General features: G+C 39.4%; 1 protein-coding gene across 14 annotated transcripts in view; it reads right to left on the bottom strand.

Moving 5' to 3' along the window:
- SEMA4D (semaphorin 4D) overlaps window positions 1-19,261 on the bottom strand; it is a 100,065-nt gene that overhangs the window by 12,765 nt on the left and 68,039 nt on the right. For 4 of the 14 annotated variants that reach the window (XM_071424751.1, XM_071424750.1, XM_071424752.1 and 1 more), the window contains exons 6-17: window positions 17,928-18,026; window positions 16,673-16,766; window positions 15,634-15,747; window positions 14,559-14,710; window positions 12,646-12,821; window positions 12,362-12,518; window positions 11,374-11,596; window positions 10,837-10,952; window positions 7,631-7,803; window positions 7,353-7,396; window positions 5,361-6,249; window positions 3,787-4,252 (exon numbers count right to left, since the gene is read on the bottom strand). In XM_071424751.1, coding sequence (XP_071280852.1) covers window positions 4,159-4,252; window positions 5,361-6,249; window positions 7,353-7,396; window positions 7,631-7,803; window positions 10,837-10,952; window positions 11,374-11,596; window positions 12,362-12,518; window positions 12,646-12,821; window positions 14,559-14,710; window positions 15,634-15,747; window positions 16,673-16,766; window positions 17,928-18,026 — 2,331 coding nt within the window. In that variant the 3' untranslated portion in view covers window positions 3,787-4,158. Of the gene's footprint in view, window positions 1-1,230; window positions 1,358-3,218; window positions 3,426-3,786; window positions 6,250-7,352; window positions 7,397-7,630; window positions 7,804-10,836; window positions 10,953-11,373; window positions 11,597-12,361; window positions 12,519-12,645; window positions 12,822-14,558; window positions 14,711-15,633; window positions 15,748-16,672; window positions 16,767-17,927; window positions 18,027-19,261 lie in introns of those variants that run through there. The other 10 variants (XR_011678863.1, XM_071424758.1, XM_071424759.1 and 7 more) reach the window with 7 other exon arrangements.

The raw sequence follows: 19,261 nt of genomic DNA, 5'->3' as shown, positions 1-19,261 counted from the left end.
TTTGCCACTCTGGACAGACACTTTGTCCAGCACAAAGAACACTCCTAGGCAGGCTCATTCTGCTCTGGCTGCTGCACACCTCCATGCCTCTCCTGACTGAGCTCTACACCAGACCAGACCACCCCAGGGCACCATGGCTGATGCAATCATGCAAATGATGCAAAAAAACCTCTCCCAAGAATAAATTACTCATTTCCATGGGTAAGTCAGTCTCTGACAGGTGACCTCCTCCTCCTGAGGAAAAAAAAATTTCCCCATCCTTCTGCTTGTCTTTCAGTGCAACTTCAGGCTCCATCAAAGAGGAATCTCAAGTGATCTACTTGCAATTATGATTCTTGCAAGTTATGGATCTTTTCTTCCACAGATGTGGGAAACTTTCTTGTACTCCCAAAATAGCATAACCACAGGGAACAGGCATTGTACATGTTATCAGATACCCATCTCAGTATCTCCATGAAATAGTAACTCCTTGAAAATGTATTTTCAAGTTCTCAGAACTTTTATGTCGACACTACTGGGGTTTTTTTTGCCAAGAATGAAAACAATCCAATATGTAAAATCTCCAGCTACAGATGAATCAAGGGAGGGAGTCATCTTGAAACCATGGACACAGAGAGGCTTGATCTGCAGGTAAAGCACAGGGTTCTTCGGTGTTTGATTATAAAAGCATTTAAACTATTGCACAGTACACTCACCATATTTTAGTTTTGTCTGTGAAATTATGGACATGGAGATACTACTCTACAGCTGGGGAAGGAGGTGCCAGCAAAACATCTTCGAGCAAAACCAAAACTCTGGAAGAAACCTGTTCCTACTATACCTAATTCCAGCAGAACACACCAGAGAAATTATACAGCAGGTGCGTACATCACCAACTCACTGCCTCTCTCCCCTGAACCAGATGGTGCAGTATTTTGTTCAATTTATCTGAAACTTGCCTGAACTGCCTCTAAAAGTTTTTAAAATTCTGTAATGGGAGAGAAAATTTGTATTAGAGAAAGTACACAGGAAACCTAATGTTTGCCCATGCACATACGGCAGACAGGTCTCTGGAGAAATGTGAGAATCTCTGGGGGAGCAGAAACAAAGTGGGAGCACATTTACCAAGGGAGTTTATTCCTCCCTTTTCCAGAAGAGCAGCAGTATTCCATGCTTGAGAAAACTTATTTTTCAGAAAAAATATTGCAGTTTGCCACTAGTGCTGTTCGTGCTGTATCCACTTAACTTTACCTTATGGAAACGAGCCAGTTACAAGGTTGTAAAGTCTTATCCTCAGGCAAGCTTTCAGGTTAAAACATGTGGGATGAGTAAGAGATGAGCAAAATAACTCACCAACTCCTGTTGAGTTTCCAGACAGCTTGAAACAGATATTTACAATTAAAAAAGGGAAGAGATTCAGCAATTCTGATAATATAACAATTAAGTTAGAAACTTAATTAAAAATAAGCTTTGAGGTTTTACTGGATGATGTGGCAATCTATGTATTTGCATCGTACAATTACTGATGCCATATCCTGTCTTGCAGACAACCAGGCACAACGTTTAACTCTCTGCCAGTCTTATTTAACCCTTTTGCTCCTTGCAAACACATTTTACCTTCTATTCATAGCTGAGAGAAATCATGTTCCACTAAAGCTATGTTAATATAAAGAAGTATCAACTGACATTGAACAAATTTGAACAAATCCTAAGAGAGACCTCCCTTGCAAAAGCAATTGTTTAGCCACCCCCACCCAAGATGAATTCATATATCCTCATGTGCAGGACCCAGAAAGATGCAAATATTTGCACCAGTTCCGTGTGCTGGTCTGCATTTACTGGTTTGTTTGCTTTTTAAATCAAGAGACCGAAATCATTAATTCTGGGTAAGAGAAGAGTGTGAATGTGTCAGCCAATTGCCTTGCTTCCCAAAGGGAGCAAAAACTCTATCCATACAAAGTCCAGTCCTTCCCTGCCTTTGACAGGTATTAGAAGTGCTTCCATAGCTGGGTCACCTTGGCCCCACCCTGTGCCATTACTGTATCCCTTGGATTTCAGGTGGTTGTTAAACAAGTTTCTTCCAGTATTCACCCTTACACCTCCTGAGGAACGGAGCCCACACTGACTTTAGGACACTGTACCTTCCTTCCCAAATTGATTACTAGGGCAAATAGAATTACTGACAACTTTTAAGAGCAGCATCAGCATCACGTTAAGATGGGCACTGCTGGATGAAAGAAAGTAATTCTAAAATGAAGTCTAGGTCTGTAGCACAATTATCAAACTGTTTAAATCTTCTGTGCTATTATAACTTTTTTTTCATAGTGGACTACCAAGTTTCTGAATTGCCTATCGCAAAAGTGAACAAATTACTGCTGAAAAGTGCTTTCCAATCTGAATGACTCTAGTATATGAAAGTGCCTTCATCCCACTGCAGCTCCTTGTAGCCATGGAAATACAAATAGTGCCTTTGTTAAGATCTATGCTAATAAAGACTTAAGCATTTTGATCTGCTTCCACATAACAGTAACAGAGATGCCAATATGGAACAACACTACTCTTTATATTCAATCTATATACTTTCTTCTTTTAAAGATTAAGGTTACATATGAAGACCTGTTTTGATCCATTAAATCATACTTAGTTTAAACCAGCAATTACAAATTGTAATTTGTAACAATCCAAACAAAAACTGGGAAAAAAAGCTGAATTGCAGTGAAAAAAATAGCTTTGTCCTCCTGTACACCTCAGATAATATATCTGTTATAAAATGGAAGTTATTACTGTATGTACTTCACCACTTGAAATAAGATGGAAAAAGGAATGACTGACGTAGTCCACAAAATATGCTAAGTTCAAATTCAATAAAAGTGTATTTCTTAAACTGCATACACACTGACAATGAAAATATCTGGCTGCTAAACATCCATATGCAATCCTGATTCACTGAATTCCTTCAGCATGCAAGTGAGCCAAATAAAATCCACTGCTGATCAACACACTAAAGTGATAGCTGAAATCAGAGCCTCCGTGATACAGCACGGTACTCGCAGTCACTTATTCTTGCTAGGAGCACAACAGCATCCTGATGCATGTTGGCATCCCGATACTGCCTCTCTTTGTTCTTGTTTTCCCCCCACCCTCAAACATCACAAAAGTAAGATTCATACAGTACATGGTGACATAGCTAAACCTTTAATGCAGAAAGTGCTGCCTTATACAGGGGTCCTCCAACTTACCTGTGGCTTGGCAGAAGAGGTGGAAGGGTCCCCGGACACTAACATGCTGTGCCTGGTCACTTAGGAAAGGTGGCAACAACATGACCTTTACGGGGTCTTTGCTAGACCAAACATCAGGCTGGGTACTGGTGGGTGAAGGAGGTGAATCACTTCCCACACAGGACAAAAAGGAGGTACCAGTAGGAGGGAAAGGTATAGGAGATGAGGCTGTGTGACAGAAGAGGACAGAAAAGAAAGTAAAAGGGTACTAAGGAAAGAAGTTGCAAGAAATACATCACACAATGAAGAAATAATGCAAAAAAACAAATGAGTTTTAGAAAGGTAGTAAGACGAAGTGTCCCTAGGCCTCTGGAGAAGAGCACTTTCCTCCTTCTCCCACGCTGTTTTTCTCCCGTCCTTCCCACCTCCCCACCCTGGGTTACAACCCATTCAGTTGAAGCTGAGAGGCTGCTTCAAATTAATTACGAAGTTTTTACATTCCCCCCAAGGAAATCACAAGGAACATTAGTGCTTGCCAAAGGCAAAGTACTGTGTCACTGTGTCACATTTCAGAAAAGCCAAGATGTAATACAATTTCTTTTAATATTTATTCTGTTATATGTACATAATTAAAAATAGAAAAATAAAACCAAACTGAATCTTATAAAATATAAACTGTTTACACTAAGATGGTCTAAATTATGTTTGCATGAAGGTTCAACACAGAAAAGCAGCCCAGGCATACTGCTATTTACTGTTAAAATGTATTCTACTTCTAGCAATATTTACAGAACGAAGCAGTGAAAGGAACAATTCTTCAGGACTGTACTGCACACATAAAATGCTTTACAGACAAACAGTGCTGCTGTGAACCAGGCTGAGAACAAATGCACACTTTCACGTTAGCAGGAATGATTCACATAAACAGTTCAAAGGACTGATTGTTTAAGCAGCTCCAGTTTCAGTCTCCAGTTGCATAGGAGAGTGAAGGTATCATCCAGAAAGGGTGACGCTGCAAGTATTTGTCACAAAAAGAAGCTGAGTTATTTCTGAATCTGAAAAGAAGAAAAAAAATCAGCAACGTTTTCTCATCAGGCTGTGTCCTAACAGTCCATTCCAGCGAGTCACTGGCTGAATTGTTGGAGTTAATTCTTCTTGATTCCTGTTTTGCTTCCACAATGCAAGAAACCTCTTTCCTTGTCACTGCTAACTAACAGTTGCTTGCCTGTACTGTTCTATAAACTAAAGAAAAAAAAAATCCAGTTTTGTATAGAAAATAAAATGTGACTATGTCCAGCTGGCTGGCTGGTGGGGGGGAGGAAAAAAAAAAAGGAAAAAAAAAGGGAAAAAAAAAAAAGAAAAGCATTTGTTTCCTCCTTCCCCATTCCCCACTTACTCCATGTTTTGTACTGATATTGTTGTACCTACATTTCTAGAAAGCAGCAAAGAAAAGAGCCTTTAAACAAGATTATCCCTGAGTCTTACACAAATCAAGGCAATGCTATCCCCATTATACCTTAAAATCTAAGATACTTGTAGAGCAGTTAAAAAAATTAACTTTAACCAACTAAAGATACCTAGTGTGCCAAAACACAAAGCATAAAACTAAAAACAATCACTAGAAGCAAAGAAAAAAAATGTCCCAATCTGGACAAAAGTCTGTAATTTACCAATCTGATAAACTAAACTCAATTTCCAATTTGGAATTAAATGAAACTAGATCTTTTTTTAATGGCAACTAAAAATATGTGAAGACTGAAGTACTTTTTAAAGCCAACTGAATTATAAAGTTACTTTTACTCTATTGAAGTATATGGCCAAAGAACAAGCAAGTAGCTTCACTAGAGCAAAGTGCTCAGTGGGGGGTAAAACTGGGAATAAACAAGTGGTGATCTGAAACTGGCCATTTGAAAAAAACAGAAAAAAAGACAGTACAACACAAGATGCTATGGTCTCCAGACAAGTACACCACTTCTCTAATCTGCTGAGATCTGAACGAAAATTGGCTTGCTGTACAGCTTAAGCATGTGACCCCTGCTATGGCTTAGCTGTCACACCCAGGCTCTCCGTGCTCAAATAGCCAGCCGCAGGAGCACAGCTCACTTCCGCCGCCGAGAGGCACCCCGGCTCCCTCAGTCCCCCTCCACGTCCGAGTCGGCGTACTTGAGCTCGCACTTGACGTCGAAGGGCTTGTCCTTGGCCCCCTCGCGGGAGGCCTGGGAGTCCCCAGCCTGCAGCTGGCTGTTCCCACAGTCGGGCTCCGTCTCGTAGCCGGTGTCGTGCGCAGGCTTGGGCTGTTCCCCGCTCTGGTGGCTGACGCTGCCCTGCTCCACCAGCGTCTCTTTCACACTTTGCTCGCAATCAGAAAAATCTGACTTTGTTTTCTTCTTACCAAGCAGCATCACAGAGCGGAATTTCAAGCACTGCCCTGGCAAGTAGCCTTTGTAACAGTTGTAGGAGAGCAGGCACAAAAAGAGAATGAAAAAGAAGAGGAAGAGAAACATCAACAGGAAGTTATCATTTGACTTGAGGAACATTGTCTTTTCCGGGACTGCATCAGGAATTGAATTGAAGAGCTCTGTGTTGGAGGCTACACTTGTTAGCACAGGGCCAATGGGCTTTGTTAATATCCTTACTGTGGTTACTGGTACCATGTGAGTGGTTGAGATGTGAGCAGTGGACCCCTCAGTTGACACAGCTGACACTTTTGGCACATCACTATTACCTTCTGTTGGTGCAGCTGTTGCAGTGGGGCCCACTGTGGTATGCTGCATTTTTTTCAGTTCCAAAACATGCTTAGCCAGCACTTGGGAAAATTTTTTATTTTTCACTTTTTCTTCTGACAAACATTGGTAAACACCACTGTCTCCTTCTGATAAATTGAAGATGAGTAGTGCCTTCTCCAGCAGACGGTACTTGGGACTCTCCACTCTCAGGACATCATCTTTGAACTTCCAAACTACCTGTGCCAGATTGGACTTTTGAGAACATTTGAGTTCTGCTGTGCTCCCATGCTTGAATGTATGCTGTAGGGGATTCTCTCTTACTTTATCTGGAACATCAAAATAAATGTGCAGAGTATCAGCAATGATTCCAGTTTGCTCTAATCTGTACAGCTTCACCAGACTGTGTTACAGTCCTACTGGAAGCATGAAGATTATGGCATTCACCTCACAAGACCAGGTGGACAGCATGCAAGAATCTCAGTAGAATACCAAGCTGCACGTGGAACATCAAGACAAACTAAGAGACAGGACACCTCAACTCTAAGACGGCCTCACTTCTAGACAAAGGTGAGACCTCACTGATCCACAACTGAGTGTGCACCTGAGAAGTCACTATTTGGGAAACATACTGTACTTGGTCTCACTTTATATCTAATCAGTGCATTTTAAGTAAAGTAGCAACTACAAAGGATCCAAGAGGAAACTGAACTAAGAACTCTCTTCTGAAAAAAAGGATATTTGCATTTATGGCACACCTGCAACTTATGGCATCCCATAAGTTAATAAAAAAAAATAACAAGCAAAGCTCTCATGGTGGTCCACACTTTGCTTGGATTATAAATAAAAAGTGAGTACATCAGACTCTTAAGAGCTTTTTTTACTTGCAGCTAAAATCTCCTGTAACTCTACTCCACTTTATGATCTCCTTCATCTGGTGGCAGCAGCACACAGGACAAAGAAAGGACCTGTGGCTACTTGCTTTAAAGCACTATGAAAGGTACTTCAGCTGCTCTATATCATGTTCTAAGTTCCCCCTCCCCTTTCACCATAAAGCCAGCTTTTTTTTCAGAACAATTTAATCTGATCTAGCAGCAATAACCAAGCACTTGTCAAAGCTCACAGTAGAATGTCAAATGCTGCATCAAAGAAACAGAGGCCTCTGCATTAGAAGTACTTCTGGTATTGCTTTCATTCACAAGTCACTGTTGAGGTGCCCCCATTCATTTCAGGGGCTTGTGCACTGCACACTGAAATGCATACAAATATAGACAGTTTTTAAGACAACATGCAGGTCGTACAGATGCTCAAATATTCAAAGCAGAATCCCATACCTATTACAATGTAAATGAATGTCCAGGTAATCACAAAAACAAAACTCTCTCACCACTCCACCTAGACATATGAAGGAGCTCTTTGAAGACTGACTCACCAGAACAAGAAGATGCATCTCCACCTATGTTTTGAATCCAGTTCCTGTAAAAGGAAGTCCAACCATTACAACTTCAAATCTTGTTTCCTAAAGTCTACCCATCCCCTTGTACTAATAAGGGTCATCGAAACAGCAATAGCAGACATAAAAGGATAGGAAAAAGTCTGTATTTGAAAACATTCAATTTCTAAAATTCCAATTAGAAATTGGAAATTAGAAAATTCCAAGACTGATTACATATTGATTGTAACTGTAAGGTCATCAAAGGATACTCCTACCTTTCCATTTCACCTTCTTTAAAAATATCAATGCAGGAAGCTTCAAGAGGTTTCCAAGCACAGTAAGGATCCCTTGCTAAAACACAGTCAACACAAGTGGTGTACTTGTCACAAAATGCCAATGGAGACTGCACCACACCAGAATTTGAACCAGCAAAGAGGTATCTTCTGCCCTAAAGAAAACAAAGCACAACAAAAAAAACATCACAGTCAATCATTTGTTCAAACCCAAACAACCCAATTCATGGACCAATTTAAGTGTTATTAAAGAGCAGCATACATACAGCCTTTTTTGTAAAAAGTGGTGCCTCAGTAGAGTAAGCATTTGATTAGCTTTTGTTTCTACAAAGTTGTCTTGGAAATATTGCAGCAATGTTGAAAAGTGCAAAAAGACAACAAAAAACTGGAACAGGTATGTGGGAAGTAACCATGTCTAACTATGACTTTATCCATTTTCCCAGAAATATTAATGTAATAATCCTTTTGGAGGCAAGGCAAGGCTGCCAAGCTGGCACATGCAAGACAGAGCAGGCAGTAGGGCTGATCTGATAACCCAAAGCAGCCCTACTGCCTTCAGCACTTTAGCCAGCCTGTCTCTGCAGCCACATCAGCATCATCCTTGCGAGGGTCAAACACTTCTTAAGAAAGAACACTGGTGGTACTCAAAGGAAACAGCACTGGCAAGACACTGAGAAGAAGGGGGAAATAATCGCAATGGCTATTGGAACCACTGCTCCCAGGGATCCATCCCAAAGCAGTCTGACTCTGAGCACAGCAGGAAGAGACCACGCTCATCTTTATTATAAAAGGCAGGCAGCTGCTGTATCTCACTCATCTGCTCTAGAACTCAGGGAAAATGATAGCTAAAGGTACACTGTGACTTTACATACTGTCAGGCAAAGCTCAAGAAAGGCATGTGCTGCAGTGCTCAGAGAAGGAAGTCCACAGTGTTGGAGACTTACAACTTCCTAGGAAAAGCTTCCCATTCTGCTCAAAGATTTCTACAGTGCACCAGGCACTGCTCACTCTCTAGTGCTCTGCTGGATTACACTGCAACAGTACAACACTGCACATGGGTTATAGTGTCTTGGCATGTTTCCCAGCTCATACATCCAAGATTCCAGGGAACATGCAGCAAGCTGAGCAAACCATTTTTAAAAAAATCCAAACACACCTTTCAGTTAAGCAGGAGTTAAGAGAATCTACTGTAGGCTCATGGCTCATCTGACTGCCCACCCTCCACACACTATGGGAAGAACCTAGAGACTACTGAAAAATGCTCTCAGAAAGGACTCTGACTCCAGAGAGGTCTAAAGCCCACCATCAGGGTAATTATTACCCTTCTGTGATTAGTCCACTACTGTGGGATGCCATGACATGTAACATGATACCAGCTCTGCAATGGACTTCAGTAGCCACTGACTGTGGAGGAAGAAACTTGTGTTTTCAGGCTGGGAAGCAGCAGGAATCCCTGCTTGGGTGGTACTGTGACTATACAGTTACCATGACTCTGGCAGCTGACCCAAACTCCCACTCCCCATCACTGAAAAGGACCTCTGGTTTTATGGGAATGTACTGGGCAGCTGAGTATGTCAATGAGTATGTGGCACCTGGACCCAGAGTGAATAAATTTCAATGCCATTATTCCTACAGCAGCCTTCCAAGTGTGTGCTGAAATTGGTACATGATGTGTATTTGTATCAGGCTTAATGCCCATCTCTTTCTCAGCACTTCCCTGAAATAGGCAAATCATAATTAAGCCAGTGCAGGAATGATTCCACAATTAAAAGAACAGATATTAGCATATATATTGGAAGAGCTATCAATCACTATCTTCTGTGACAGGGCAAATTCCAAAACTTCCTGACAAAGCAAGTAGCTTGAAGCATTTTTGCAGATAAAGCAAGTATTTTGTGTGTGTGGTATGTACGTATATATATATAAACACACACACACAAATACATATCTGCAAAGATGTATAGGTGAGTTGTCAGTGTGATATATCATACAAAAATAATACAAATATACTTACAGAAAACTAAGCACAGGAATTTTTAATCCTGCTTTCCGTTTGTATAGCAAAAGCATACTCTGTCCTTTCTTTCTATTATAAGCATGAAAGGATAAATAAGCATGCAGAACGAGCTTGTAAAAATTATGACATAAAGCTCTGTTCCACTGAGCTGATCATGTTGACATTCAAAATTTTATGAAACATCACACAAAAATAAAAGCTGTTTCAAACTATTCCTAAGTCCCTAAGCTGCAGAGCACTTATGTATGGATCACTAGGTAGCTAGTGAATACTCGTATTACTACTAGATACTTCAAAAGAGGCATTCAATCTTTATGAAACCCAGAAAACCTCACTGATGCTGATGATACAAGTGACTTTAGGCACAGACAGATATATTCATGGATGTGAGGGTCTGAGCAAGTAGGGGCAGAAACCTAACTCATTAACAAACTACACACAGTGACCATTCTCCTACTATCCCAAAAGCACTCTAGGATTAAACCAAACAACTGATAAACAGTGCAGGACAGCTGCCAGGTTTGGAGTGTGCAGCAGCTCTTGTGCCATGCAGCTGGAGCTGCAGCTGGCACCCCAGTGGGCAGACAGGACCTCACGAGAGGTCCTCACCCACAGCTGCAGCAACGTGACTGCTTTCATGCCACAATCAGCATGCAGGAGCCCACAAGATTTGGGACAGCAGAAGTCAATTAACTACACAATTATGAGTCCCTATGCTTGAAGACTGTTCTCTCTTAGGTCTATTTCTTCAGAACCACACACCACTCCTCGGCTAACCTCAATCCCTGGGATTTTTTCTACACAAATCTGAGGTGGCCACAAGGGGTCGGGTTTTTTACATCCCTGCAAAACTGAAATTAGTTTCTTAAAACACTTCACAGTTTCCTGCTTCTGCACATGGAAACAAGTGAAGACTTGCATACCTGTGCTCCTCCAGCCATTCCCCATGTCTAAATACCACCAGAAGCTTACCACCTACCAAACATATTGAAATGCAGCAGGCAATATGTGATTGCTGCAGCATGATGAGTTAAAAATGCAGCCTTTGGCTGGCTCTATGCACAGCATGGTCTCTTGTCACAAGGTCACAAAGTGGTGCAAAAGAAGCTTTGCGACAGAACAAAAGGAGATAAACAGTGCAGGACAGTGCTATGATGCTTATACCACTCACTGTTTTGGACGAAAGCAAGAGAGTTTGGACTGGCTCAAAATTTGGAAAAAGCTGTATTTCTTCAATAATATGCATTCCATTTTCATAGCTGATAGCTTTGTGCAGGGCTCCTCGATCTGAAACAAAAGAGCAATGTGTTTAAGCAAGATCTTTGAAATAAAAAAAGCAAGAAAAAGTCCTTCACAACTGCTCTAAGTTGTCTCAATAATCTGCTTGTTGTTCAGCAGAACAACTCTGTGTCAAAGGCAACCATTAAACTTGCCATCAGGACTTCTGAGCAGGAAATAACATTTTGGGGCACAGAATGACCAGTTGGTGATTATATTGTGTAGTTTTGCTGAATTCACTGAAGCTTTGCAGATCTTTTCCTGCAATACTTTTTCAAAGCATCCAAGACTGTCCTGTTACTGTGACACCTTACTTTTTTTCTTACACCAGCTGCTGTAAAAGCCCTGTAAATATGGAAATCTCAAGAGTTTTTCTAAGAAAACTTAAGAATCAGTGCATCACCAAAACCAGGTGTTCTGCAGAACTCACCTGTACCGATGAACATAACATCATAGATGGTGCCATTGAGTGCTCTGACTCTGTCAACTACAATCTGTGTATACTTCACATCTCGCTTTACTAGGCGAGGTCTGTCTCCCATTGGGGTCACTGAGTCATCCATTAGAGGATGATCTTTAACAAACTGCAATGTTTTGTCTGGTAAATTCAGAGAACTCATGTAGTTTGATGCTCTGGCTTCATTGTTTATACACTAGAAGAGGGGACAGGGAGAGGGTGAAAAAGAAAAAAGAGAACCAAATTGTATCATTTACTTGTACAAAACAAAAACAATTAACTGCAGTTGCACACATTTTCTTCTCCACATTATTTTGGCTGGTAACCACACCTGTACACTATACTCATTGTACCAAGGAAGGTCCTCAGACCTCATAGCACTTTGATGTGCTAATCCCTGAGCTTTGGACTAAATTTTTGTTTGGATCCAAAATATATTTTAGGACAATATTCCTTCTGTGCTCTCATGCACCTTCAGTACTTTAACCATCACCTCTTTCAGCACTAGCAACTGTATGCCTGTATGCCTGTAAGGAACACAAAGAAGTAAAAAAAGTCTGACGCAGCACTAGGAAAATTTGAGTGTGCAAAGCAGTGCACTAAATAAACAGGCTGATTTTACTGAGACAATGCAATAGTTGCTATACTTCCTTTCATCTGAACAAAAAGTGTGTGATGTTGCTAGTGTAAACTGAGTTCTATTTCACAATGAGAAAATTATTAACAAAATAATGAAATATAAAACTAGCAAACAACTTAATTCCAAATTAAAGAACCCCAAAACCCAAAGACTTTGATTCCCAGATAAAAAATTCAGAACATATCACTTGAGTATTTTCCTATTAAGTTTTTACAAGAAGTAACCAGGTGAGGGCAAACATTAGTGGGTTACTAGCATGCCCTAGTCTGTTTCCTCCTGAGCATTGAAACAGTAATGAGATCCAAGACTACAGAAACTTACCGCACCAGGTCGAGGATTCGGAATTTCCCCATTGTATCGCACCCACTTTGTATGGGACTGTTCCACTGTAGCACTCTGCATGTATTTTCCTTTTGAGAAAACCTCTTCTACAGTAGACAGATTGTATGCACACACTGCTGACAACCCCACATTATTCCTATTAATTCAGGAAGAAATTAGGCAAAAAACAAAACCCAACAAAACATAGGAGTAATTATCATTTTCTTGTAGTAACCAATTGAGATGAAAGGTACTTATCCAGAAAAAGGCTAGACCACACTTACAGTTGTGGGGTGAAGACTCCATATATCACTGGTTCCTTCAAAGTCGGAGATTTGAGAATAAAAACATCATTGATAACATTGAAAATTAAATTCTTATCAGGGATGGTACAAATCAGTCTGGCCTTGAGAAACGAAGTCCATTTTTTTTGCAAGGTCCTTAATCCTCCTTGGTCCCTCTTATGGTATTAAAAAAATAAAAAGGTGTTTGTGAGGAGAGCTAGCAGCATTTTTGCACTTAAGAACCACTGCTATATAGCATGCAATTACTAACCCCTGGTGTTTTACAATACTTCATCTATAGCAATATCAATAAATGTTAACATATTCACATACAAAACAGTATGAAAGCCACAGGAAAATTGGTTCAACAAAAATAATGAAAAATTATTTCTATCACACATACAGGGAAGATGAAATATGAGAGAATATGAGAGTTAATGAAGAACTATACTTCAGCGTCACTCAGAAAAATTGAGATGGACAATGCATCATTAGGAAAAAAGTAAAACAAGCATGGAAGTATTATACTGTCCTTTAAGAGAAATACATAATACTGCTATTGTTTGGTGACATCAAAACTGATTTAAATTCTAATGCTGCAATATGCTTTAAGACTTGCCTGACACTGATCATTTCATTAGAATAAATCCAGCAGTGGTTTAATCCTGCTAGAAGTTACCACCTTTATTAAGGATTTGCAGGTACCAAGGCTTAAGATGAGATATATTGACTAGAAATGTATTTCAAAATATTTGATAATTGAGCTGTAGAACTGTATTTCCCTTATAAAAGGGCATATTGAAACAGTATTAATATTTCCATTCATTATCTAATTGTGTAAGCAATGTATTAAAGGCAATCTGCAAAATTTATTAAGTATACATGCTTACACTTAAGTATAAATGCTTATAGATTTGCGATCTGTCACTAATTTCTATTTCAAACAACAATCTGAAATATATAACAATATAATAAATGAAGCTCTCATATTCCACAATACTCCTCTTTTAAAGTGTGCACAAGCTGTCAGTGGGCAGAATGCCATAATAGCAAGCCCCATCTAAACCTGCCTCCAAGCTCCTTGTTTAATGTAAATCTCAAGGGCATTAACTTGTTATTGATGTTTTGACTTCCCTGTTTAAATACAGAACAGTAAAGTCAAAATAAAACTTTAAACCTCATGAAAATGAAACAGCCATATAAATTTCCTGCTGGAAAAAAAGGAAATTGATACATTCCACTGAAAAAGTTTTTGTTAAATAAACATTTTCTACTGAAAAAACTTCCATCAGCAAGACTTTTAACCAGCACTCCTGAGGATGCACTTGAATCAGCTTAACACATTGAGGTTTAAGCACAGCAAGTGTGACAGAATCAGGCTGCTGGTGACCATCTCCCTTCAGGCTCTGGCAGCTGTAGCAGCTTCACAGAAGTCCCATCTGCTACACCACAGTCAAGAACTATTTTGCTGTGGACATGGCTACAAGTTGTGTTTGGATATCAGCTACTTCAAAGTCACTTGACACACACCCTATCTGCTCAGCTCCAACCAAAGTCACTTCTTCAGAGAGAAATGTACTTGTTTAAAAAAAATTAACAATGAAAACTGAAGCAACACTTTTTCTGTTGCTGGGTTTTGTCATGGTTGCTTTGTTTTCCCCCAGAGAAGACCAGAACCCCCAGATGTACTGAAATTTCACAACTGTACAAAACCAAATCAAGTATTTACTTACAAAGCAACCGTTAGGCCTTCTCAGTTCCAACGAACTGACTGGAACAGCTTATTTTTTAAGGTTTACTAAACTCAAACACCTCCATTTACCTGGCAGTAAGTCCAGAATAATGAATGCTTTTTAACATGCATGTGCAAGATTCAATGAGATATAGTAAAAGTAAACAGAACTATCTCCCACCTTGCATACTCTAGCTATTCTTGGAATCATCAATTTTCCAACAAATTCATACTCCACAGACACCTCAGTGAAAAAGAAGTATATCTTGTCATCTTCTCCATCTGTGCTGTTTGGATCTGCTCTTATCACATCAGCAAAAACAAAGTTGGGCTCTACAAATACAAACAGAAGAATATTCTATTATATATGTGACTACTAAACTAACTTGATTCCCTCAAAGACCCTCAGAAGTTGTCTTTCACCCAAACTCCACACTGCATTTACCTCCTCTCCACTCACTGACCTACTTACAGTTTCCTGTACATCATATGAACAGGATTTCTAAAAAAACCCAAATCACAAAAAAACAACCAGAAATAGAAAAAAAAAACAGAACACCATGAAACCTATGTGAAAGCTCTAAGATACTGAGAGATCTCTATGATCTGACAGCTCATTACTTCAGCATTCTTCAGTCCACAGTCAAATGTGGTTTCAGATTCTAATGGGCTTGGAGAGGTAACCCTCCCTGGCCTGTCTCTCCTCTTTTTCAGCTATTAGCTGAAGCACTAAAATGACAGTGCCATTACAACATGTATTACAAAACTCAGAATCCTGTACTTTTTGGACAACGGTCATTATTTTGTGCCAAAATAATGATTTTGGCACAAAGCCTCAAACCTCTGAAAATTCACAAAACTCAGTGACTTTTCAAATTCAAGAACTTGAAGTGTCAAGAACCATGATCAGCTCAATTTAAGAACCAATTCAAGACCAAAAACATTCAATTCCTTACCATATCATAATTAAGCTGCATTATTGCAAGGATAACCAAGCAGTTAAGAAATAAACCATTAATGTCAAGTGGAAACATGCATATTCTGAAGCTGTTTTCATCATCAGTGCTGATAAAAATCCTAAAATTTCAAAACAGAAGCTCTTGGTGGCATGCATGAGGGCACACACTCTGTGTATGCCAGTATAAACAAATCTGTCTCTTTGAGACAATTGCTCCTTACCCAGGTAGGACACTCAAACTCTGTACATGTGATATTGAAAAAGTAACTTGTTTGGACCACTTCTTATGCTCACTTACCATTAAGCCAAGGTATTGCATACTCTGTTCTCAGAGGGCTCTGATGAGAGTGACGTGAAATAATAGGTTCACTTCCCAAGAAATTGTACGAAGTCCCGGAATAAAGCTCTTCATCTTCAACACAAAACCAAATATATTAGAACTTATGGACTGGATACCAGAAAGGGTACACAAATGTTTTCTGAGTCTATCTAAGTTTTAACTTCCCACAAGAAAAGGTGAACACGGATTTCCTCTGACTTGCCCTAGACATGTCTTTTATGTTTACATTTCTGTTGATCATTCTCAAGCTAACACTTCCACACTTGGATTTATTATTATTATTGCTCTAACATAAGAACTGACAAAAGTCAACATTTCAACATTGTTTTTGTGGCATTTTAACATTTAACATGAAAACCTACAATTTATCTTAAAACATGCTAATTTACTTAAATGCACCAGAATTCTGGAATTGTTTTCCTCTCTTTCTATGCTACCACTATTCAAACTCGATTTGTACAGATTTAGGCACAAATGCAGGGAGCATATTTTTTTATTCTCATTTCCTGTTTCATATGATGTTGAGCTTCTCTTTTATGGTCTTGGTACATGCACATAAAAGCAACAAATTCTGGCTTCCCCAGATTAAGATTTGGTGGTGTGTTTCCATGCAGTAAGTACACTTGCATTAACATCTCACTTCCCTATTCTGCAGCATAACAATACTGCCTTTTTGTTTACTGAAATTACAGTAATTGATACTACAAGGGCAGTCTAAGTACATTTAGATTATCTGGATTAAATATGTTTAACATCTAGCAATACAGTTTGAAATTTGGTATTTTAGAAATTGCTTCCAAAACAACCTAGTTTGAAGTTCTCCTTTTAAGAAACATGGTTAGGTTGACTACGTAAGTATTTTAACATCTATACAGATACACAATACAAAAAATATGGATGCAAGCCACAATTTTGATAATGACAGACTGGAGGGTGACAGTGGAAAAGATAGAACATTTTTAAACATAAGAATGAGGAATGTGAAGTCTGAACTTACCAACCATAACAGATGTGTAGCTTTGAGCAGGATCAAATGGACATCTGCCCTTACCATCTTCACTTTTACCTCCAAGTTCAAATGAAATTAAATTCTGTTGAAAACCACAAAACAGCTATTAGAACTTTTTTCTTTCAGCCACTCAACTTGTGCAAAGTTAGCTAAAAACTAAACACTAAATAATGGGCTATGTCATCAACTTCCAGCATCAAAGGCATTCTGTGTAAAATTATAGAAGACATATGTGTTTTCATAAAAACTTATTGAGCCCCAAAGACAGAGAAAAAATGTGATCCTATCATTTGTGAGGGTGGAAGCAGAAAAGAGCAAAAGATGGAAAATTAAATCCAGACAGACTTCAAGAATGAGCACCCAAAAAAGCTAGACAGCAGGAAAGGCAAAGTTAATTGATACATAGAAAAAACCAGCAATTATTCAATTAGCCTGAAAAAAATGGAGACTCAGAAAATCAAAAAGGATTTCTGAGGTGGATTAAGCAATTTTGGAGATGATGGGAAATTTCTAAGATAGGGCATAATCCAATTAGGCTTTAAAAAGCAACAGAATACTTTTGCTGCTACTTTATAAATCCCTTACAAACCAAAGAATGGGGATCAGAAAGCTGAAAGGTAGCCACAGTACTTGGGAAGTAATCAGTATGAAACGAAATGTATGTATGTAATGAATGTACTATGTAATGAAATGTACTATGTAATGAAAGCACTGGAAGCTAAAGGCACAAAGAATTACAAGATTTCTCAATTTTTGAATTGCTAAGAGCTGCAGTAAGGAAATGATACAAGAGTCAGTGGCGAGAAAAGGGAGTTTTAATTTTGCGCCAAGACTTCACTCTGAAGGATTCAGCACTACACATCTTTGGCACAGCCAGGAGCAGAGACAAGCAGAGACAGGAATCTGAGACACTTCAGGGAGATTCAGTAATGAGTGGTAGTTGCAACCACTGTAATTTCAGTTCTAGTAACTAGTTTCATGTTAACACGCAATACATGAAGAAGTATAAAAGCTAAGAAAAAGTAGATCTGCAGTTAGACAAGATAAATCAATAATTCATTAAGTGCTCTGAAAAAGGAGCAGTATACTCTGCCCCTGCGATGGGACAGTGCAACAAGTGCTCCTAACCTTACAGCCAACAGTGAAGATGCAACTGTTTTGGGAAAGGAGAAAAACTCATTGTTGACCTGAGCTGCTTTTAAGTTACAGCTGTTGCTGGTCAAAACATATGGACATTTCTTACCAGGTAATCACACGTTGGCTGAAATGCATTAGTTCCACACACGTAGAGGAAAGTATCATTCAGCTGTTGCAAGACACGCACATAATTACGACATTCTGTCTGTAATAGAGGATGAGGAAAGGACTAGTCTGATAAACCATAGCTGCCACATTCCAACATACACAAACAACATTGTCCATTGCTGTTGCTTATGCCACATCACACTGGCAAGCCCAGGTGACACATGGGTGACACTGGGACACCATCTCCCTAGAATCTTCAGGAGCTCTAATCAATCCTGCAAGGAGCTGGTTTCCTACAGCCAGGAGTATGCAGCTGCCTCAGTGTCCTAGCAAGACAGCATGCTCAGCACGGTCCATGCCAAGCTGTTTTATGGAAGGAAAAGCTCCAAACACACCTCCAGTCCATGGGAACAACTAGTTAAACATGAGTTTTAGACTTTGTCACCCCTTGTACATCTAGATGAAACAATGACAGCCAAGGTTGTTTGTTAAGCAACTTTAAATTAGCTACAAAGCTTTGTCACGTATAGCGATATCTTTTTCTTTTTTTCCAGTCCTTGAAACTGTCCAAGGATGCTCCATAATATCTTTAGCTCTGAAACAGAACAAGGAGTTTGACCAAAATCCTTAATAAAGGATACAATAAAAATTCAGAATAATAATGAAGTAAAACAACTCTAAACAACCACTTAAAGAGAGATAAAAAAAATCAGTGTCAATAACACCCCTTAATTCTTGCTGGTATACTGCCATATCCCTCCACTAACTGCTGTTCCATGAACTTCTTAAGCAAGTTTAAGCACTGACCTTACTATTCCTTCTTATGAGACAAATTAGGTATTTCTGTGACTGTAGAGGAGAAAAAAGCAGGGGGAAGAGTGTAAAACAAACTTTCTGCCAGATAAGGCGCTTGAACAGCTGTATGAATGCTTTCTGCCAGATAAGGTCCTTGAACAGCTGTATGAATGCTTTCTGCTGGCATTGTACAGTACAATGCTGATGGGAGGGGGAGAGAACTGCCCATTTAAGTTTAAGAAATAGCAGTAGTGGCTTAATACCTTGACCCTTTTGAACTACTACACTGTGCAAAACATCATAGCTACACCATAAATGGGACTAGTAGAAGGTTAGAAGTGAGGAAAAAGCATGGCTAGCTGCTAAAGTAAGAGCTGCTAAACTGGGAGCAGGAGAAAATAAAATATATTCAGAGCTCTATCAAAGTACATATTTATGGGGTCTATTATATCCCAGCAATAATTTTTGAGAGGACTTCTGGGGATTCACACACATGTCTGCTAAACATATGCTCATGCACAAGACAAACTTATATCC

This window comes from Agelaius tricolor, unplaced genomic scaffold (assembly GCF_023055355.1).
Source record: "Agelaius tricolor isolate 1412-34295 unplaced genomic scaffold, bAgeTri1.0.p SCAF_4, whole genome shotgun sequence".
Taxonomy (NCBI): Eukaryota; Metazoa; Chordata; class Aves; order Passeriformes; family Icteridae; genus Agelaius; species Agelaius tricolor.
This window is presented reverse-complemented; position numbering and strand designations above follow the sequence as displayed.